General features: G+C 42.7%; 1 protein-coding gene across 1 annotated transcript in view; it reads right to left on the minus strand.

Moving 5' to 3' along the window:
* Nucleotides 1-23,931, minus strand: part of GOLGA2 (golgin A2) — a 1,989,954-nt gene that overhangs the window by 508,742 nt on the left and 1,457,281 nt on the right. Inside the window, exon 24 of the mRNA XM_044058153.1 lies at nucleotides 2,711-2,858. Within this exon, the coding sequence (XP_043914088.1) occupies nucleotides 2,711-2,858 (148 nt within the window). The remainder of the gene's footprint in view (nucleotides 1-2,710; nucleotides 2,859-23,931) is intronic.

Raw genomic sequence — 23,931 nt, forward strand, 5'->3', positions numbered from 1 at the left:
TTCAGTACTTAACCTTATGACAGCTAAATTATGATTGTCAAAGGATAAAAAGTAAAACAGACGTGGAATTTTGAATTTTACATTTATAAAATATGTTTGTAAAATATTTACATTTTGAACATTTTAATGTGTATTTAAGTGCATTTATAGGAAATGTTATGCTATGTTTTAAGGATGCCACGATTATTTAAATGGACAGTGTACTACAATGCACTTTGTTCTGATGAAGTCTGCTAACAATACTGAACTTGGACGAAAGCGCTTAACCTATTGTCTATTTTTCTTTTCTTCTTGGATTAAATTTATCAAAATTTAACCTCATGTCAAGTGCGGGTTGTCTTGGAGTCTGTTCTACAGTGCACTGGTTGTTTTTACAGTTGCTAGTTTTGGTACACACTGCACTGCGTCTATTTATTTTTGGACATCACTTTAAAAAAAAATGCACACCAAAGTATCTCCTGAAACCTGCAAATTAAATACTAGTGCACTATTACAGAATCTTGCACTACAAAACAAAAATAATGTAGCTTTGCATTTCCTTCAGAAATAAAACTTGTCCAGATAAGAAAAACTTCTGTCACAGTTTGTATTATTTCTCATTCATCTTCTGGGCTACCACACCACTCAGTCAGGCTTTTTTGGTAGAGCAGCACAATCACTTTCTTGCAATATCTGACACAGACTGTACAGGTATCACTTCATTCAAATTATATATAGAAATTCCAAAGCTGTTTTTCAAAAAAAAAAAAAAAAAAAAAAAGAAACACTGTTTTGGGTGCATTAAAGTGGACAGACTAATCTACTATCAATCTAAGTCAATTTTCCAACATAAGCTCACAGCTATGTTATGCTACTACCCCCAGATCTCAAAGCAGGCTCATAAAGAACAAAGCAATTTCAGACTTCAGCCTATTAGTCTCCCAGCCTTGCAGTAACATTTAAGAACTCTTATCTAGTCAATGCACTTGAATGTAACAACTGTCCCTCAGGACATTTAAGACTGATTGGCACTCACTGCAGTTTTCAAGCTTATTGCTGAACATCTCAGGTATTCATATATGTTCTGCTACATGAACAACTACGTCATGGGAGCAATCTCTCCCTGACTCAGTACAATGAAGTTGCAGGAGAGTATTTCATTTCATATAATGTCACTGCCTCAAATAGCTGTATTTCTGTCCACTTAAAGGAGAACTCCACAAAAATGTTACGTTTTTCTTCTAAAAAAGTGATTTTCCTTCCCTGAAATCCAAGAGTAAACATGCCACATACAGAAAAAGCATCATTTAATTATTCCATTTGTTTTAAGTCTGAACTTGTTTTTGTTTGCCTTTCTTTCCTGCATTTGTCTTACCACCTGTTACATCATGAAGGCTGCTAAGAGTGACAGAGTAAACAAGTTAGATCACTTATTCCAACTACAGAGCCATTAAGTAAACAATTGCGCTTAAATGGGCCTTATTAGTCCCAGCCTGCTAGCATCACACCTGAGATAAACAGTATGGCTTGGAGTCTGGACAAAAGAAAGGATTTCAAGCTTAGTTTTCAGCTGCAAACAAACAAGAAAACAAAATTATTTTCATTACAAATTAGATATCTTTCCCTTTAATCTAATGGTGAGTGCCAACTTTTTCATCGTACTTTTATTTTTTTATGCAAGTCTATGATCTTGATTTTTTCTTGCACATATCTTTCTCTAAAAGTGTATGTTTTTTATGGTGTTTTTTTGTTGATAAGTCAAGGAAGATTAACATCAAAGAGTAACTAGCTGCAGTATTAAAAACTGTGAATGCGACAATCCATATCAGCCCAAGTAACCCCTATTAATCACTGGGATCAGATTTCTCACACTTGAACATTGAACTAGAGTTGCTACTTTGAAAAAAAACAACACCGCTACATTTTCAAGCTATCATTCAAACATGCCTTACATGCCGTATCTGAGATGGCCACTAATGAAAATCAAAGGAAACAAATAATTAAAAATTGATGCTGACACTCGCACTACTGTTATAAACTGATGAGAGGGAAAACCGCATTAAATGATCCTCTCATCCTACAAATTTCTCTCTGTTTCTCTACAATTATATCAGGGAAGTGAAGGCACTGACTGCAAAATAAAATCATGCTACCCACGGGCAGCCCTTTCTGACCATTTTGAGGTATAACAAATTAGAAAATAATAATGATCACTTACTTTGATACAGACATATTAGTAATGCAGAAAAGTTCAAGATACGTTGAAAAACATGCAGTTCTCCATTAAATATGCTGCATAGTGTGGATATTGGCCCCCTTTGAGTCCAGCGGTCCCGTTAGCACACACATTCATGAAAATTTGCATGCTAAAATTAAATCTGACTAAACTGTGAACAGCTGTGGCAGCAACCTACAGCCCCACTCTCAGAAGTAAACAGCAGCTTGTTAAGCACAGCAATTTTGAAATATTAGAAAGCTATACAGTAAAATTCACCAGTCTTTAACTCAAGAGGTTAATTCAATATCATGTTACAACTCAATGTCATGATGTTAAGCTGCATGTAAGTTTACTGTCTTGTTATAAATTGTGCACTACACTGCCCTAATGAGATGGGGTAGCGGCTGAAAAGGGTCAATAGTCCAGCCCACCCACCCAGTAATCAAACAGAAATCAAATGAGGATTCCATAGCAGCAGCCAGGTCCACACCAAAAATAAACTAGAACTTTTACCTATAGTGTCAGTTTCTCCAGAAAGTTGAATGCAACGGTGTTCTAACTCTTCCTGTTTTTCCTTCAATTCAACCTTTTCTTGCATGAGTGCTGTAAACCGAAACTGCAGATGCACAAATAAAAATGAAGTATATTTTAATTGACAGTGCTATCTGACTGAGCTGCAACTTACATAAAACCTGCACTGGAAATGCTACATTTAACAAGAGTCCACATTGTACACAAATATATAGACAGAAGGCTCCATTTTTTTGGAGTACTAAGTACAGTTAAACACATCTGTGTTCAGCATACCACCGCAAAATTCACCTCCCGTAAACTTAGATGATGCTTATGCTTTGTACAAGGAAAAAAAGGACTGCATGGATTCATACCGAAAGAACATACACTGCAAAGTAAAATAACCACTGGAACCAAGGGACCAACCAAACAGATGAAAGCAAAACCCTTTGGCACTAGCACAACGTTTGCAAGGTTCAAATTACACTACAAAGCCAACAAAAGTCTTTTTAGTGCTTTCATTCTTTAATATCAAGAACTTTTTCAGAAATAAAATGTAAAATGTATATGCAGTTTAAATACAATTAGGAAATGACATTGTGATGAGATACAATGAAATGCACTGAGTAAAATCAATGCAATTGTTTTACAATTATCTATATAATTAAGTAGCTCAAATACTGCAGTATAAACCTTTAAAACATTTTAAAATAGGTTAAATGATCTTACATTTTAATAAACTTAACTGAAATTGTCTCATTCAGCCCTGGTACAACAACGGCTTGCAAAAAGACTTGCCACTTTAGTTATAAAAATTCAAGATAAATTGTTAAATGTATCTACAAAGGACAATTTCTTCCCCTTTTCAACAACAAGGAATACAAACTTACAAAAACATTGATAGATCATGCTGTGTCTTGCTAAATTGTTGCTAATTTCTTCTTTACAGCACGCGCGTTTGCTTTTTCTGTCTGAAAGTTTTCTAGTCATCTTACCTATATAAAAATGGTTACAATTAGAGCAACTAGCTAAATAAACCAAACCTTCACTTTTGCAGTCAAATCTTTCTTTTGCTACAATAATGTAACTGATGCGTTTAAAGAAATATTAACTGGTAGAACTGATGCACCTACAAAATTTGCAATTCTGACATAAAAAAGCTAAAGGACCGTTGGATTCACAGCTGCCATCAGCTATCAAAAGTTCTAACAGATAAAAAAATGAATAAAAATAATGAAATAGAAAATTAAAATATCAGTAGAAAATTAATAGAAAAAAAATCTTTTCCTATCCCAATGAGTATAGAAGGAATTTATATTAAGAATATCATTCGGAGAAAATTTGAAAGCAATTAAAGGTAATCAAGACCTAAGTAAAATTGTTGGGCATGAACCCAAGTTTATTTGTAAGAAAACTAAGAATTTAAAACATCTGTTAGAACATTTGAAAACTGATGACGGGTGTGAATACAAAGGTCCTTTAGGCACTTTTTCATATCAGAATTGAGGTCAACAGCCAGTTGCCCAGGTATGGAAACGCACGGAATTCCAGCAGTCTCAGGTGAGCTGTTTCGACTGCCATACATGTGCTGAACACCCTGGGGGCTCTGGTGAGACCAAAGGGCAGTGCTCTAAACTGACAATGACCAGCTCCCAGCCGGAAATGTAAAGCTCTTCTGGATCATCTGTTCATCTTGATATGATAGTACACATACTGAAGATCTATTGAGCACATCCAGTTGTCCTTATGCTGAAATGGCATAATGGACTGAATTATGACCATCTGGAAATTTGTATACTGAACAGAATGATTTAGTCTGCTGAGATCTAAAATTGGTCTCAAGTCTCCTGTCTCTTTTGGCACTAAAAACAATCCTGAATAAGTTCTGGATTCTCTCTCTGGTCTGGGGGTACCTCTTGGATGACGCTCTTTTCTAGCAGCTTGTTTATTTCTAGTGCTGCTACTTCCCTCTGACTGGGTGGAACATCAGGGATATTTTTCAGAACAGATGGTGGGGGGGTGAGAAAATGGTATGACACAATCTCTGGATATTATCCTCTGCACCCCATGAATATTTTGTGACATCTAGCCACTCTCTGGTGCAGGGGATAGATGAAAGTACAGTTTTGTACCTACCATAAATGTAGATGTCCGATAGATATGCAACTGCAGTCATAACATATGGGTTGTCCTGCCTCAGGCAGCCCTCGGTCAGCCGGATTCCAAAGTCTGGGTCCGGCGTCGGCTGGTGTCGTCACCTCTCCGACGTCAGAACGGCTGGAGTATAAAGGCATCAGCTGACGCCACCTTCTTCAGTGTTTCTTGCCCCAGATGCCAGGTGCCCTCCTAGGAAGGCTAAATTTGGTGAATGGATAAACAATTCCAGACATGCACAACAGTAATAAACAGATACACCATAGGAGATACCCCCAGCTAATAGGAATAGGGGGAGTGGACCCATAAAGAAGGTTGCAGAGAGGTAGGAGGGTGGGAAAATCCGACTGCAGTTGCATATCTATCGGACATCTACATTTATGGTAGGTACAAAACTGTACTATGTCCTTCAAGAATGCAACTGCAGTCATAACATATGAGTTGAATACCATAGCCAAGCTGGGGGTGGTTGGAACTAAGAAAGTGATGGTGTAGCTAAAATGCCCTGCAGGACTGCTGAAGCAAAGCCTGCTCGGGATCTGGAGTATAAAGGCAGGTTGTAGTGCTTGGTAAATGTATGCATGGAGCTCCATGTAGCAGCCTCTAGAATGTCCTTTGTAGCCACTCCTCTTAGGAAAGCTGTGGATGTGGCTATAGCTCTGGTGGAGTGTGGCCTAATATTGGCTGGCACACTTTTTCCATGAAAAGAATAGCAGAATCTGATGCAGTGTCCAATCCATTTGGAAATTGTTTGTTTGGAGATTGCTTTTCCTTGTACTCCAGCAGCATAGGCTACAAGCAGTTGGTCAGACTTTCTGGTGGCCTTAGTTCTGTCCAAGTAGTAGCGTAGTTGCCTGTGTATGTCCAAAGTATGCAGCAGTGCTTCCCCCGGTTTTGAGGATTGGGGAAGAAAGTAGGCAGGTGAATGGCTTGATTTAGAGACACCCTGGAAATTACTTTTGGCATGAATGAAGGATTGGTTCTTAGAGAGACTCTGTCCTGATGAAAAATGAGAAAAGGAGGTACTGCCATGAGTGCCTGTATCTCCGAGACTCTTCTTGCTGATGTGATTGCCAATAGGAAAACCGTTTTCCGTGAGAGAAATTGCATTTCTGAAGTTGCTGCTGGTTCAAAGGGAGGAAGAATTAATTTTTCCAAGACGAAATTGAGGTCCCATGCAGGTACTGGCAGTTTCCTGGGAGGTTTGATATTCTTTATCCCTCTTAGGAACTGTCTTAGCAAAGGATGCGAAAACACAGGTGGATCACAACTGTATTTTGCTGAGATTGCTGAGGCATGAATCTTTATGGAAGAATATGAGAGACCAGTATGAAACATTTCTGCCAAGTATTCCAATATCTGAGGTATACTCAATACTGTTGTATCCTGACCCCTGTTAGCATTCCAGATGATGAATCTCTTCCACTTGACTGAATAGGTTTTTCTGGTGGAAGGTCTGCGTGCTTCCAGTAAGATCTCTTAAACTTTTTTGGAAAGAGAGATATCGGAAGGAGTTATAGTGACCTCCAGGCTGTCAGATGCAATGTTTTCAGGTTTTGATGAACAGTCCTGTAATCGTGTTGTGTTAGAAGCAGAGGCCATAGTGGCAGAGGCCACGGTTTGGTCCGAGTTATGCTCAACAGCAATGGGTACCAGTGCTGCCTTGGCCAGTCTGGAGCTATCAAAATGCCTGTTGGTTGTTCTGCTTTGATCTTCAGTATCACCTTGGTCAGCAGTGGTAGAGGAGGGAATGCATAAATTGTTAGGGAATTCCAGCTGAAGGAGAGAGCATCCGTTTTCCAGGCTAGAGGATGGTGGGTCCTTGTACAGAACTTTTCCAGGTGATGATTCATGTGAGAAGCAAAGAGATCTATGTCCGGTCTTCCCCATGTCCTTGTTTGTGAGAAAATGTGAGGATGCAGCATCCATTCGTGTGGATCCAAGTAATTTCTGCTCAGCTTGTCCGCCAGTACATTGTCCTTGCCTGGCACAAACTGGGATTACAGATGTATCTTCAGACTTAGGGATTTTTCCCAGATAATCATTGTTAGTCTGCAGAGGGGATAAGAATGAGTGCCTCCCTGCTTGTTTATATACCACATAACAGTGGTGTTGTCTGTCCTTATTAGCAAATGTCCTTGCTGAAGTGATTTTTCAAAAGACTCGATTGCATGTATCACTGCCAACATCTCTTTTTGGTTTATGTGCAGATGCCTTTCCCTTGGTGTCCATTGACTTTGAATGCATCTGCCCTCCATGTGCGCCCCCCCATCCATGGTCTGAGGCGTCTGTTGTAATCATTTGACCTGCTTGAGGTTTGTTAAAAGACATGCCTTTGTTTGACTGACTTGTTTGAGCCCACCACAAAAATTCTCTTTGTAGACATGGAATGAGTGGGATTACGTCCTCTAGCCTTTGGCTGTGTTGGGACCATAAGCTTTTTAAGTACCATTGCAGCTTTCTCATATGAAGTCTTGCCAAAGGTATCAGAAGAATGCAAGATGCCATGAACCCCAGGGCCTGCAGGATTTTCCTTGCAGTCAGCTGGGAGAGCTTTGCTAGGCCTTTGAAGTACTCTGGTAACTGCTGTTGTTTTTCCTCTGTGAGATAAGCCATTTGTGTTTTTGTGTCCAGTTTGGCTCCTAGGAAAATAATCTGTTGGGATGGCAGAAGTCTTGATTTCTGAATGTTGACTGTGTATCCCAAGGCCTGTAGTAATTGAATGACATAGTCCAAGTTTGCTATCAAGGTTTGTTTGTTGTCTGCTTGTATGAGGCAGTCGTCCAGGTAGGGGTATATCTGAATCCCCTGGAGTCTGCAGTGTGCCACTACTGATGCCAAGCATTTCGTGAACACTCTGGGCGCAGTAGATAAGCCAAACAGCAATGCTGAGAATTGATAATGCTGTGTCCCTGCAAGAAATCTGAGGTATCTCCTGCAGCTTTGTCTGACTGGGACATGCAGGTATGCCTCCTTGAGGTCCAGAGTGACCAGCCAAGACCCCTTGCCCAGCATGGGAAGGAGTTGCTGCAACGTCAGCATTTTGAACTTTGGCACAATGAGATAAGTATTTAGAGTAGACAAGTCCAGTATAGGCCTCCATTTGTTTTCCTTTCTTGGAACAAGGAACAGTCTTGAATAAAATCCCTGGCCTTGTTCCTGTGGAGGGACCTTTTCTATTGCTTTTATATGTAACAGCTTTGAAACCTGAATGAGTGCCTCTGCCCTTTGATGAAGTGGCAGGTTTGGCATGCCTTGTCTTATTGGTAAAGTATGGAAGTGGAATCTGTAACCTTTGTCTATTAAATCCAGAATCCATTTGTCCTTGGTTAAGATATGCCAGTTTTTTGAGAATAAGGATAATTTTCCGCCCAAAGGTGCTTCTCTTTGAACCTTTGTCGTTGGTATGAAAGTCAAGTCATTGTGGTTGTCCTTGTGCAGCTGGACTGCCTGCGCCACTTCTTTGATTTGGTGGTTGCCATTGGCGGCCCCTGTAGGAGCCTTGGTATTGCCCTCTACCTCGGGCACGCCTGTTTTTTCCCCTTTGAAACTTGTCAGTGTCTGGAAAGGACCAATTCTTTGAAGGCCAATTCCTGCTGAATCTGGGTGGCTGAACCTGGAGGAAATCTTTGACTGTCTGTACTGATTTAGCTTTTTCCTCAATGGACTTCAACACATCTTGTGCATTAGCACCAAAAAGCTTCTGTTTTTCCAGAGGTGCATCAAGTAACTTTACTTCAACATGGTCTGGCAGTGGCTGTTCTTTTAACCAAGCATGTCTATGTATAACAGCCCCAGTCATAGCTGCCCTACATGAAGCCTCCAATGCATCATAACCACACTGAAGAAAATTATTGCTAACCTGCTGAGTGTTATGTACTAGATCCTGCAATGCCAATAGGCTCAGGAGAGGCTATCTTTTTCTGTAAATCATCCAGTAACAAATCCTGGTACTGAAACATATGAAAAAGGCAGTTAAGTGATCTCATGGCCAGGGTGGTAGAGGTATAAACTTTTTTACCCCATCTCTCCAGGGACCTAGCTTCCCTATCCGCTGGCAGTGGATTCTTGGCTGTGGAAGTAGCCACTCCCTTGGGGCCCTGTGAAATAGTTTCTAGATCCACAGAATGGGCCTTAAAGAGATGTTTGTGGGTGTCAGGGACCCTATAATATCTGTCTGGCTTGACAGGAGCAGGAGGGAGAGAATCAGGGTTAGCACTGGAGTCGGAGAAAACATCATCCAGGACATCCATAACTGGAGGGATAGCTAAAGGTCTGTGCTGGGGAAGCTTGAGGAAGGTACGTAGTCTTTTCCTGGAATCAGAGAATTCCTGACCCTGCCATTTAAAATGCTCCCTCAGAGTGTAGGACTTCACCGAACGAAAAATCCTCTGGAGAAGAGGCAGAGGGAATTGATTCCTCAGCATCAGAGTCCTCATAGGCCTGGAAGGATTCTTCTTGGGTATCCGAATGCTCAGAATCCCCAGAGGCTTCATCTGAAGAGAGGTTGTCGGCCTGCTCAGGTCTGGGCCTTTTCTCTGCAGGCGGCTGAGAACCTCTGTCTGGATGAGGGTGAGACCCCCTGATAAGAGAAATAAGATCTGCAGCAAGAGACATGATCTGTTTATCAGAAGAAGGGGCATGGGCAGTAGGTTTAGGATGGGCCTTGGCCTGGCTGGTGGCCTTAGCACGTGTAAAGGCTTTGATGGACATGGATACAGGAGGCCTAGCTGCCCCACATGCAGGAGTAACCTTGTCCACAGGAATGGTGTCGGGTAGATCCAGAACTTCGGTTTCTGAAGGAAAATCAACAACCGGCACTGGTTTAGACTCCGAGACTGAAGGACGTGTTAACGCTGTGTCGTCGGCCTGGAGCGGTTGAATTACCGCTTCCGAAGGGACCGAAGCACTCGCGGAGGGTTTAGGAGTAGTATCGGTGGAGGACGCGGGCCGAGGATGTCGGTCCCGGTCCTTTCGTTTTTTGGTAGATTGAGATGTCGGTTGTTTAGACGGCATGATATAAGCGAAAGATTCGCCGAAAAAGTCTTCGGCAAATTCTGCCCGGCGCCTGAGAGTGCACTTATTAAAGCAAGCACAGGCAGCACAGGCCGAGACGTCGTGGTCTGGGCCCAGGCAAGGGAGGCAATAAGAATGGAAGTCCTTATGAGGTATTTGTTTACCACAAGACAAACAATTATTAACTTTCTCAATTTGCTCTGACATCGGCTGAGGTAAGAAAAAATGTTCCCCAACGGGGTACTTAGCTCTTTGATGACTTCGGTACTGAAAACACAGGAGCTGACCGACCGGCACTTGCGAACTGCTTCTGCTTCGGGCACCGCGTGGCAAGAAAGACTGAAGAAGATGGCGTCGGCCGATGCCTTTATACTCCAGCCATTCTGACGTCGGAGAGGAGGCGACATCAGCCGACGCCGGACCCAGACTTTGGAATCCGGCCGACTGAGGGCTGCCTGAGGCAGGACAACCCATATGTTATGACTGCAGCTGCATTCTTGAAGGACATCACTGAATGCCTTCGGAGACAGACAGTCAGGCCTTCCTTCAAGAGCACAGATAAGATCTGTCTGAGAAGGAATCTTTAAATCCCTGGTTATTTGGACCACTTCTGCCGCAGAGATGGCATCTTCCATTTAAGTTCTCCCCTCTGCCCCTAGGGAACTCTCTCCAGATGCATCTTGAAAGGGACATTGGGATTTCTTGAACCACATCTTTCTACCACCTTGCTGGTTTCTAAAAAAAGACCATTGTGGAGAAGAAAAGCAAATGCCCATAGCAGATAGGGTTTCCCCCTTCCTGTTCTTAACTAGAGTGCACGTCTTTCAATTTTGGTCAAACAACCAGGTTTGACGAAGGAAGATATGAAGGGTTCCGCAAAAGCACACAAGTGCATCCAGGCATGTCTTCTAATGAAAATGTCTAAACCTGCAGCCCATGAGGTACCTTCAGCAGCATGAGAGAAGCCTAACTGACAAATAAGAAATACATAACTAAGGTAGTGTTCAAATGGAAAAGCAAAACAAAACCAATATTCACAGGAATGGACAACCCAGTGGGATTCCTTGCTTGCTGGTACATACTGCCAGTGGATATTGGTTTTATTTATTATATTAGAAATAAAATGAAGGGTAGCCAACTGTGAGAAAATGGTACTCCGTTCCTCAGAAGATATACTCCCAGAGAGAGATTTGCTAAGCTCCTTGATCAAATCTATCTGAAGCCTTGTGAAACATGCCAAACAATTCAATGAAGGTCACTGAAGCATAGACATGTTTTCCAAATCTGTCCAATGTCCTAGACTCCCTGTTATGGGGTGGGCAAAGTAACTCTGTTTTGACAGTTCCTTTCTAGTGGCTGCTGCTAGGACTATGGCATTGGCAATAATTAATTTAGTCCACTGAGGTTGATCTTTAGATGGGGCAAGCATCCTCTCTGGTCTCTTGGATACAGGCTCAGCTGTGGCTGGTTCCTTCCACTCCTGCTGAGAGACCAACTCTATGAGCTCATCTGTGGGTGGAGTCACCCAAGAGGTAGATGGGCCAGACGCAAAGGCCTCCAGGAACACTGATTCCTCTTGGAAAGGGTTATCCTGGGACTGAACACCCTTTTGTTTCAGGAGCTCTAAGATGTCTCCAAATGAAACATCATTGGGTGGTGATCTGGGGGACTCCTCATCAAAATTAGTGTCCTCACTGACAGAATTCTGTGGGGAGTCTATGTGTCTCCTTTAGACCAGTTCAGGGTGGCTGTCCTGGTGGAATGGATAAATGAGACTCTGGATGCAAAACTGAATGAGATAGGGAAGGCAGATCCAAAGTGGACAGAGTTGTCTGAACTCTAGGTATACAGAATACTCACTCCACAACCTCAAAAGCGGACTGCCAGGGAGAAACAGAAACTGACAGATCTGACGAACCAGGCTTACTGATCGTCCACTCCCATTGTCCTGCAGAAGGAAGAGTAATAACTGTAATGGAAAAAGTAACAAAAGTTAAACTCACTGACCTGTGAGAGTTGGATCAAAAGGAAAGCCATTCAAAAACTCAAGCATTCACAATCTATGTACAAATGCTATGGAGGCAATTGAGATCTGAAGTATGTTAGGTAGCTGAAGAGTTATGGGAGGAGCTCAGGAGTCCGTGTGTTCTACGATATGGAAGAAGCAGCCATGTTGGATCAGATACAAACCCAATTACTGAGGAATGAATGAAAATGACAACATGACATGTGGTTCTGCAATAAGTGCCTGAAAAGACTGAAAATTTGTTGACAGTGTTCAACTTGTGGGTGAACTGTGAAGCATAAACCCCATGTTACATCACAAATATATAGAAGCATACTGAAAGGACTGAAGTAACTAAAACATTTTTTTTTTTTTTTACTTTCCACTGCTGACCATCAGCTGCAACTTGCTCCTCACATCATTCACCAAGTGTAATGGACCCATTTTAGACTCCCTTGGGTTCAACATAACCTATATCTGAAACCAATGAGCAGATCAAGGACACTGGTGCAGAATCATATTGCTACAAGAAGAGTATGCCACAACTCATTATTCCATTATAGCCTTGTGAGCGCTGCAATTTCAGCCTTCAAGAAGTGCATGCACGCTTATTCTCATGCCAAACCTCCAAAGTATCTTGCTGATCATGCAGCAGAGAGATTACCAGGCATGTTGCTAAGAACAGTACAGTTTTGTACCTACCATAAATGTAGATGTCCGAACACGATAGCATCTGCAGTCCTAACAAATGGGTTGTCCTGTCGTCAGGCAGCCCTTCGGTCGGCCGGATTCCAAAGTCTGGGTCTGGCCTCGGCTGGTGTCGCACTTCACCCGACGTCATCTCTGCTGGTCTTCGGGTATAAAGGCATCAGCCGACGCCATTTTCCTCAGTGTTTCTTGCCCCAGATGCCAGTTGCCCTCTTGGAAAGCTAAATTTTGGATAAATGCCAAAGTTTCCAAAAAGTAGAAGGCAAACACAAAAAATAAGCATGTATGTACATATATACAAACAAATACACCATAAGAGATCCCCCCCCAGCTAGCTATTAGGAGGGTAAATACCCTAGGAGTACCACAGAGGGGAAGGAGGGTGGGTAATCCTGACTGCAGATGCTATCCTGTTCGGACATCTACATTTATGGTAGGTACAAAACTGTACTATGTCCTTCAAGGATGCATCTGCAGTCCTAACAAATGGGTAGAATACCATAGCCAAACTAGGGAGGAGGAAGAAGAATTATGGTGTAGTTAGGATCCCTTGCAAAACAGCAGTGGCAAAGCCCGCCGGGATCTAGAGTATAGAGGTAAGTTATAATGCTTGGCAAATGTATGCACGGAGGTCCAAGTAGCCGCCTCAATAATGTCCTTGGTAGCCACTCCTCGTAAGAAAGCTGTGGTAGTGGCTGTAGCCCTTGTAGAATGAGGCCTTATGTTCTGTGGAATTTGCTTTCCATGGTAGGAGTAACAGAATCTTATGCAATTTCCTATCCACTTGGAGATTGTCTGTTTGGAAATTGCTTTTCCTTCCCTCCTGTTGCATAAGCTACTAGAAGCTGGTCAGTTTTTCTATTGCCCTTGGTTCTGTCCAGGTAGTAGCGTAACTGTCTGTGTACATCCAAGGTATGCAGCAGTCTTTCCCCCCTGTTCTGTGGATTGGGAAAGAAGGTAGGTAGGTGGATTACCTGGTTTAGAGACACTCTGGATACCACCTTAGGCATAAATGTAGGATTAGTTCTCATGGACACTCTATCTTGATGGAAGATTAGGAAGGGTTGTACTGCCACTAAGGCCTGTAGTTCCGAAACCCTCCTTGCTGAAGTAATTGCCAGTAGGAAAGCAGTTTTCCAGGATAGGTGTTGAAGGTCTGCTGTTGCTGCTGGTTCGAATGGAGGGAGTGTCAATTTTTCTAGCACAAAGTTCAAGGCCCATGCTGGTAATGGTGGTTTCCTAGGAGGTTTTACATTCTTGATTCCTCTGAGGAACTGCCTGAGTAGAGGGTGTGAGAAGACAGGGGGATCGAAGTAGTATTCTGCAGAAATAGCTGATGCATGTATCTTGATGGAGGAATAGGACAGGCCTGTATGGAGAAGCTCTGCCAAATACTCCAGGATGTTGGCAATATCTATCTTTGACACATCTTTTCCTCTTTCAGAACTCCAAATGACAAGCCTTTTCCATTTTCCTGCATAGTTCCGTCTTGTTGAAGGTCTGCGGGCTTCAAGGATAATGTCTTTAACCCTTTGGGATAAATCTGGGTTAGTTGCTCTTATGTAATGTTCCAGGCAGTCAGTTGTAGAGTTTTCAGGTTTGGATGCATGATGTTGTAGTCGCTCTGAGTTAACATCAAAGGAATCAGGGGTAGTGTCCACGTTCCTCCCCGAGACATGTTCCTCAGCAAAGGATACCAATGTTGTCTTGGCCAATTTGGAGCTATCAGAATTATCCTTGGATGTTCCTCTTTGATTTTCAGTAGTACCTTGTGCATCAAAGGAAGAGGTGGAAATGCATATGCTGTCAGGTCTTTCCAACTGAAGGATAGAGAGTCCACCTTCCAAGCCAGTGGGTGGTATGTCCTTGTGCAGAATTTCTTGATCTGGTGATTGAGTGGGGATGCAAATAGGTCTATTTGTGGCATTCCCCATTTTTTTGTGATGGCCTTGAAGATGTCGGGGTGTAGCATCCATTCGTGAGCATCCGAGGTAGTTCTGCTTAACATGTCTGCTAGGATGTTTTCTTTTCCCGGTACAAATATTGCCTGTAACTGGATGTTGTAGCTCAGAGCCATATTCCATAGGTCCAGAGCCATTCGACATAGGGGGTATGAATGAGTGCCTCCCTGTTTGTTGATGTACCACATGACTGTGGTGTTGTCTGTCCTTATCATTAATTGGCCTTCTTTGAGGAATGGTCTGAAATTCTGGATTGCTAGTTTCACTGCCAGCATTTCTTTTTGATTTATGTGCAGGTGCAGCTGATCTGGAGTCCATAATCCTTGAATGCATTTGTCCAGCATGTGGGCCCCCCAACCTAGGTCTGAGGCATCCGTTGTGATGGTTTGGCTTGCTTGAATGTTGGGGAAGGACAAACCTGGGTTTGACTGGCATGCTTGAGCCCACCATAGGAACTCTTGTTTCAGGCATGGGATTAGTGGTATTTCGGTTTCTAAGCTGTGCCTGTGTTGAGACCATAAATTCTTTAGGTACCACTGTAGCTTTCTCATATGCAGTCTGGCATGGGGGACCAGGATTATGCATGATGCCATGAAGCCCAAGGCCTGCAGAACTTTCCTTGCTGTTAGTTTGTTCTGCTTTGTTAATGCCAAGAAGTAAAGAGGGAGATGTTCTTGGTTTTCTGCAGTTAGGAATGCCATCTGTTTTACTGTGTCCAATTCTGCACCCAAGAATGTTCTTGTTTGGGATGGTATCAGTCTTGACTTTTTTAAATTGACTGTGTATCCCAGGGCTTGTAGTAAGCAAATTACTCTTTGTAAGTCTTGTGTCAGCTTGCTTTTGTTGTCCGCTTGTATCAGGCAGTCGTCCAGGTATGGATAAATTTGGATTCCCTGTAGCCTGCAATGAGCGATTACTGATGCCAGGCATTTTGTGAATACTCTGGGCGCAGTAGATAAGCCAAAGGGCAATGCTGAGAATTGATAATGCTCTGATCCTGCAAGAAATCTGAGGTATCTTCTGCAGTTTGGTCGTATGGGGACGTGCAGGTATGCCTCCTTGAGATCTAGAGTTACCAGCCAACACTCCTTGCCCAGCATGGGAAGAAGTTGCTTGTAGGGTCAGCATTTTGAATTTTGGAACAATGATGAATGTGTTTAAAGCGGACAGGTCGAGAACAGGTCTCCAATTTTTCTCTTTTCTTGGTACTAGGAAGAGTATGGAATAAAATCCTTTGCCCTGTTCTGTAGGTGGCACCCTTTCCACAGCTCTCATCTTTGTTAATTGAGCTATCTGTTTTAGAGCTTCTGTTTTTTGATTTGGTGGTAGGTTTGGCATTCCTCTTTTCACTGGTAAGGTGTGGAAATGAAACCTGTAGCCTTGGTCTATAGTTTGCAAAATCCACTTGTCTCTTGTTATATAGTGCCAATTTTTAGAAAATAAGGCTAACTTTCCGCCTAAGGGTGCTGCTATTTGTTCCCTGGAAGGTGGTGTCAGAGCCAAGTCACTGTGTTTGTCCTGTTGTAGTGGCAGTGGTGGTGTCTGTGCCTCGTTGGTTATTGCCTTGCCACTGGCGTCCTCTGTAGGCACCTCCTCTGGATTGATTTCTGCCTCTGGAACGTCTATTCCTGCCTCTCTGAGATTTAGAGGAGTCTGGAAAGGACCAATTTTTGGAAGGCCAGTTCCTGCTAAACCTTGGGGGCTGAACCTGTAAGAAATCTTTAACTGTTTGTACAGATTTTGCCTTCTCTTCCATTTTCTACATTACTTGCTGGGCAGGAGAACCAAATAGACTGACCTTATCCATAGGAGCATCTAATAGTTTTGCTTTAACATGATCCGGTAAGACCTGTTCTTTCAACCATGCATGCCTTCTTATAACTGTGCCAGTCATGGCTGATCTAAATGAAGCCTCCAGTGCATCATAGCCACATTTTAAAGAATGGTTACTAACCTGCTGAATGTTATTCACCATTTCTAAAACATATTTCTTATCTAAGGAATCATCAGAGGACAGTTTCTTAGTTAACTATCAAGTATAAACTCTTGGTATTGGATCATATGAAACTGACAGTTCAAAGCTCTAGCTGAGAGAGTAGCAGAGGTGTATACTTTTTTACCCCATCTCTCTAAGGACCTGGATTCCCTTTCAGAAGGGAGAGGGTTTTTCGCTGAGGTTGAAGCTACTGCCTTAGGCCCCTGGGAGATAGTCTCAGGATCTGCAAGGGGAGCCTTGTATAGGTGGTGATGAGTGTCCGGTACCCTGTAAAACCTATCGGGCTTGGCAGGGGCTGGAGGTAAAGTATCAGGAGCAGTGCAAACATCATTAAATGCATCATCCACAACAGGAAGAACTGGAGGTATAGCTAAGGGCCTATGTTGCGGTAAGTGTAGAAAGGTCCTAAGCCTTTTTCTTGAATCTGAGAAATCTTGTCCCTGCCATTGGAATTGCTCTCTCATGGCATGTAAGGTTTCCCCAAAGGAAAATTCCTCTGGTGGAGAGGCAGGAGGAATAGATTCTTCAGCATCGGAATCTTCATAAGTAGAAAAAGGAGCCTCTGGATGGTCTGTATTGTCTGAATCATCAGAAGAGTCATCTGAGGACAGTGGCTCAGGAGGCTCTGCTCTAGGTCTCTTTTCTGGAGGTTGAGAGGCTCTGTCTGGGTGAGATTGGGATCCCCTTATTAAAGAGATGAGATCCTCTGCCAGAGTAAGCATTTGGGAACTGGAACTGGGCCTGTGAGGGGGGGGGGCTTAACAGGCACAGACTTAGCAGTTTTGGCTGCTTTAGCCCTGGCAAAGGCCTTTATAGACATGGCTGCAGGAGGCCTAGCAGCACCACATGCTGGGGTAGAGACATCCAAAGGGATGGTGTCCGATAATTCTAGAGAAACCACATTAGTAGGCAAAACTTCAGAGGCCGATTCAACTGGGGTAGCAGGAGCCTCGGTAGTAGTTATGGATTCGGCTGAAGATTGACCCGTTTGCTCGGTTTCGGCCGAAACCGAGACACTCGCGGTTTGCTTAACCGTGGTTTCGCCGAAACCACGGACCGCGAAAGTGTCAGTCTTTTCTTTGCGTTTCTTAATTTGAGAAGTCGGAGGATCCGACGGCATAATGTACGCAAAATCTGAGCCGAAAAACTGTTCAGCAAACTCCGACCGACGCCTAAGCGTTCGTCGGTTGAAGGAAGCACAGGCTAAACAGGCTGCTACGCCGTGGTCTGGGCCTAAACAAGGTAAGCAGTAAGAGTGGAAATCTTTATGAGGTATTTGTTTCCCACAAGTTAAACAGTTATTCACTTTTCTGACATCGGCTGAGGCAAGAAAGAGTCCCCAATGGGGTACTTAGCTTTTAGAAGTCTTCAAGTAGTATTCGGTAGTAGTAATCTCTGGATCTGACCGACCGGCACTTGCGAACAGCTTCTGCTTCGGGCGCCACGCGGCAAGAAAGACGGAGGAAAATGGCGTCGGCTGATGCCTTTATACCCGAAGACCAGCAGAGATGACGTCGGGTGAAGTGCGACACCAGCCGAGGCCAGACCCAGACTTTGGAATCCGGCCGACCGAAGGGCTGCCTGACGACAGGTCAACCCATTTGTTAGGACTGCAGATGCATCCTTGAAGGACATCAAGGCTGTCTGCTTTCCCAAAGGAAGAGCAAGCAGATGCTGGTTATGCGCTCCCACCCTCTCCTGTGGAGCTAGTCAGACACATGTCGTCTGGGGCACATTAAAGATATTACTCCTTTGGGCCACAAGGTTGCTCATGTAAGTAAAACAGTTTCTCCTCTAATATTTACATAAAAACATTTCTAAAACAATTCACGATGTAAACTGCATCTTTTTCTTTCAGCTGTTCCCATTAGGGGTTGCCACATTGGATCATCTCTTTGCATTTCTTCCTGTCCTCTGCATCTTGCTCTGTCACACCAACCACCTGCATGTCCTCTCTCACCACACCTATAAACCTTATCTTAGGCCTTCCCCTCTTTTCCTTTTACCTGGCAGCTACATCCTTAGCATCCTTTTCCCCAATATACCCAGCATCCCTCCTCAGCACATGTCCAAATAACACAATCTTGCCTCTCTGACTGTCTCTAAACCGTCCAACCTGGGCTGACCCTCTAACCAGATTATTTAATGAAATCCTGTCCACCCTCATCACACCCAGTGCAAATCTTAACATCGTTAACTCTGTCACATCCAGTTCTGACTCCTGCCTTTTTGTCAGTGCCACTGTCTCCAACCCATATAATATAGCTGGTCTCACTACTCTCTTGTAGACCTTCCCTTTCACTCTGACTGGCAATCGTCTGTCACAAATTACTCCTGACACTTCTCCACCCACTCCACCCTGCCTGTACTTTCTTCTTCACCTCTCTTCCACACTCACCTCTCTTCCACACTCACCATTACTCAACTGTTGATCCCAAGTATTTAAACTCATCCACCTTCGACAACTCTACTCCCTGCATCCTCACCATTCCTCTATTCTCCCTCTCATTCACAAACACATATTCTGTCTTAATCCTGCTGACCTTCATTCCTCTCCTGTCTAGAGCATATCTCCACCTCTCCAGGGTCTCCTCAACCTGTTCCCTACTCTCACTACAGATCACAATGTTATCTGCAAACATAATAGTCCACAGGGACTCCTGTCTGATCTCATCTGTAAACCTGTCCATCACCATTGCAAATAAAGGGCTCAAAGCTGCTCCTTGATGTAATCCCACTTCCACCTTAAACGTATCTGTTACTCACACCACAGACCTCACCATTGTCACACTACCCTCGTACATATCCCGTACCACTCTTACATACTTCTCTGCCACTCCCGTCTTCCTCATACAATACCACAACTCCTCAACAAGCAGCACCCAGTCATATGCTTTCTCTAAGTCCACAAAGACACAATACAGCTCCTTCTGACCTTCTTTGTACTTCACCATCAACACTCTCAGAGCAAACATTGCATCTGTAGTGCTCTTTCCTGGCATGAAACCATATTGCTGATCACTAATCATCACCACCCTTGCTAACCTAGCTTCCACTACTCTTTCCCAGAACGTCACATGCTGTGACTGATCAGTTTTAAACCTCTGCACATCACCCTTACTCTTACAAATCAGTACCAAAACACTTTCTCCACTCCTCAGGCATCCTCTCACTTTCCAAGATTTCATTAAACAATCTGGTTAAAAACTCCACTCCCATTTCTCCTAAACACCTCCATGCTTCCATGGGTATGTCATCTGGACCAACAGCCTTTCCATTCTTCATCTTCTTCATAGCTATCCTTTCTTCCTCCTTGCTAACCCATTGCACGTCCTGATTCACTATCCCCACATTATCCAACCTTCTCTCTCTCATTCTCTTCATTCATCAGCCCCTCAATATTTTAAATGTGTGGTGGGGGAGTTTTATCACTGATTTCTGTACATGCTGATATTTAAAAAAAAGTAATTTTTCTTGGTTGTAATGAATCCAGGCTTTTCACTGTAATAGTAACAGAAAGGCTGTAAAGAATCAAGTTATAGTCAATACAATGTTGTGATCTTGGGCTGCTGGGATATATAAAACTGTACTGATTATAAAATGCACAGAATTAAAAAAAGTAATTTCCTCTGTTTTATAGAGGCTGATATCTAGGCAGGGATTTTATGGAATTAGATGTGAAAATCAAGAGAAAATGATGAAAAGCATGAATAGTGTTAGTTAGCTATTTGTAAAGTTATTAGCCGCTTATTTTTCCATTACCATCTGTTTTAGCTGAAGACAATGTATTTAGGGGAAGTGATGCCCTTTCCTTTAAAACTACAAAGTTAATGTGTGAAATAGGTTGCATGCTCAGTAAACATTCAGGACAGGAACAAAGGTAAGAACAGATATCAGCTTAAGGGGGAGCACAGGTTCTAAAATGCACTTGAGTATAGATATCCTTAACTGTAAGTAATGCCTTAGGATGCAGCAGTTGATTTGGGGTAACTGTTCTTATTTTGACAGGTAAACTTCTTTTTGAAAAGTGTACACAGTTGCGTGCATCTGCTGCGAGTTAAATGGGGATAGGGGTTTCAAAATGTATTTATTTTTGTTTTTACTGAGGTGAAACATCTAGGAAAATGTAACAACGGTTCAAATGGAAATAAGAAGCAACTATATACAAGAACAGCCTGCCAAACAATTAATGTGTGAATGGAAGCTGCAATACATATTCAAAAGACTAGCATGTATAATAGATTGAAGTAATACCTTTTTTATCAGAATGATTGCTCTGTCAGTATTAACATGGACTACAAATGGCCTTACAGGTACAGACAAAAAGTAAAAAATATCGAATGACATTAAGCATGGGGTATATACAGCAAAGTTATAGAAGATGCATTTGGACAGAAATTTACATTTGAAATTGTAAAAGAAAGGATTTTAGGGTGGACATTCCACATAATATAAGGGACAAAGGGAAAAGGGAATATCACTGATAACATGAAGGATTCAAATAATGATAGAATACGAAAAAAACAATAATGGCAGATTTGTGGTAGTAAAGGGATGAGAATTACACCGATATGTATGCATGTTCCAACTAAAACTTCACCCTCTAACAATCAGAACCAACTGCCAATCTAGCCAGCTTTAACTCCTTGCAACAGTACCTAAGCCATTCTTGGATCTGTTCATGCTAATGACATTCTCTCTTTTCCTTGCAAACTTCCCTATTTACCATTCACACAAACTACCTTCTTACCCTGTCTTCCTCTTCCTTCACCTTTCTCTGCACCCCTGTACTCTAACTCTCTGCTCTTCATTCTCTATCATAACTGTTGACTTGAATAACTTTTTTGAGCATGCTTCATGTTACAAAAGGCTTCCTATAATCTACTCTTGTCTTATCCTGCCCATCACTATTTATATCCTAAACTATTTTCTAAATCTAAATATTTAATCTACCCATGTCTTAGGAAAACTGTAATTCATAAAATGTGCATACCCTACTCAAATGAATGTATAATCTTCTCCTATGTAACTATCTCATGCAACTCCTTTTTGCAAATGTCATAGAATTGTATGATTCTCCTATGTATCTTATTGTAACTCAATCCACGACTATGGAAATGAGATGTTTAATTTTCTCCTGTGTATCTATCTCTTGTAAATCCCATTGTGCAAATGTTACAGAATTGTACGACTTCTTTTGTGCATCTGTCCACGTAACTATTGTAACTCAATTCATGATTAGGGAAATTAAATGTTTATTTTTTGTGCAACTATGGAGCTTTTCGCCCTCGCTTCCTTTAAAAAAGGGCACTTTTTGGCCCAGTCAGACATTTCCTGGTAAACAAATGTCAAATAAATTATGGAGCTGAAGAAACAATTGTGAACAATAAGCTTTCAAACAGGCTGGAACCTGATTTGTTATTGTCAGGATATATCTGGGTGCCTAGAAGAGAAAATATAACAAATGAGTGTAGACTTCTGAAGTATATGAAAATATTTTGTAAGGGGAATGGGAATTCAACAGCAGCAATTCAGTCAGAACGTATATGTATTATTGCACAAGATACCAATAACTGGTCTAGAATGGACAGATCTACTTTACAGGAACATTTTTTTAACTGAAAGCTTTAACACATTCATAGGTAGGAAGTAGGCTATCGGCGCTAGGGCCAATGTAAGCCTAGCCAACAAGGTTCCCTGGCTTTAGCTACCCATGGATGCTATTTACCTATGCCCCTGTCTAGCAGGGCCACTGAAGTGATTTCCCGGGGTGAATTTCCTTTTACCCATCCACTCATCATGATTTTTCTTGAACAGCGCTAGTGAAGAATTCTGCTTGACATAGATAGGTAGCTTGTTCCAGAGTATGGGAAGTCTCTGGGACAGGAATCTTATCACTCCATCATGTTCTGTTAATTGTGGTGACAAGGTTTAGGTCCCTAGAGTATGTGGCTCTGAGGGACTAGGATTTCTTTAGATGTAGCATGTCCAGCAGCTCAGGGTTTGCCATAGCTTTGTATGTTAGGCAGAGATCACCTCGGAATAGGCGATATGCTACGGAGTAAAGCCTGAGTTTTTTGAGGCGGTCAGCATAGGGTAAATGTTTGCGTCCCATAATCCTCTTTGTGAGGTATTTTTGTGGCCTTTCCAGCTGTTGCAGATGCCTTGTAAGGTACATTCCAAATGGGGCATTGTACTCTATAATGGGTCTGATGAGAGCAGAGTAGACTTCTTTTTTCCCTGATGAGAACCCTTTCATGATGAGGTGTGCCATGTAGAAGGATTTCCTGACTACTGTGGTGATGTGATCAAAGGAAAGGCTACTGTCCACTAGAGTCCTGAGGTCTCTTATTATGCCTTCAGAGTTAAGTGGGCTGCCGCTTATATGGTTTTTACCAAAGGGGATGACAATGCAATTTTTGGCGTTGAGCTTCAGGCCATGGGTCTGACACCAAACATCAGTCTCAGTGAGGCCCTTTTGTAGCATGTCCACGTCATTTGACTTGACTATGGTTCCCAATTTGCAGTCATCTATGAAATTTGTCAGCCAGAGACCCTCTGTGTTGGCCTATACTTCAGAGAAATTGATTCCAAACAGGAGGGGACCCAAGATTGAACCCTGTGGTACTCCACTTGTCACAGGTTTGGAGCCAGATTTGAAGTCCGCAATTTTTACAGTGTGGGTTCTGTCTGTGAGCCAGCTGGCAGACCCATCTTGTGACATATGGATTTATACCCAGCTTGGTGAGTTTATCTATGATACCAGAAAGGGGGATGGTGTTGAAAGCCTTGGCGAGGTCGAGATAGGCTGTGTGGACTTGTCTTCGCCTCGTCCATGGCTTTGGTGACTGTTTCAAAGAAGTCGATCAAGTTCATGAGACATGATCTGTCCTTCACAAATGCAAACTGGGTGGGGTCCAGAGTTTGGAGGTTACCAATATCCTTGTTTATGAGTTCCACGATATGCTCCATGGCCTTGCAGACCAGGCACGTCAGGCTAATAGAGCGACAGTTCCCAGGGTCCATGGTGGCTCCCCCTTTGTGGAGTGGTATAAATGTTGTCATGTGCCATTCAGTGGGTACAAAGCCTATCGAGAGACTATGACTGAACATAGTGCATAGGTGGGGGGCTAGTTCATTCTGTAATTCGTGTAGAACGCAGCCAGGGATATTGTCCGGTCCCATGGATGTTGTGTTCTTGGCTTTTGATAGTGCAGTTTTCAAATGTTCAGTTGTGATTGCAAGGGCAATGCATTCTTCCGGTATGGATATAGGCCCCTTAAGAGGTGGAGGGTCGGGAGTAAAGTTGGCACTAAACTCATCAGTCAGGATGTTGGCGATATCAATTGGTTCCACGAATTTTGCACCATTGTGCTGTAAC

This window comes from Protopterus annectens, chromosome 16.part0 (assembly GCF_019279795.1).
Source record: "Protopterus annectens isolate FY-2018-M chromosome 16.part0, PAN1.0, whole genome shotgun sequence".
In the NCBI taxonomy this organism is placed as follows: Eukaryota; Metazoa; Chordata; order Ceratodontiformes; family Protopteridae; genus Protopterus; species Protopterus annectens.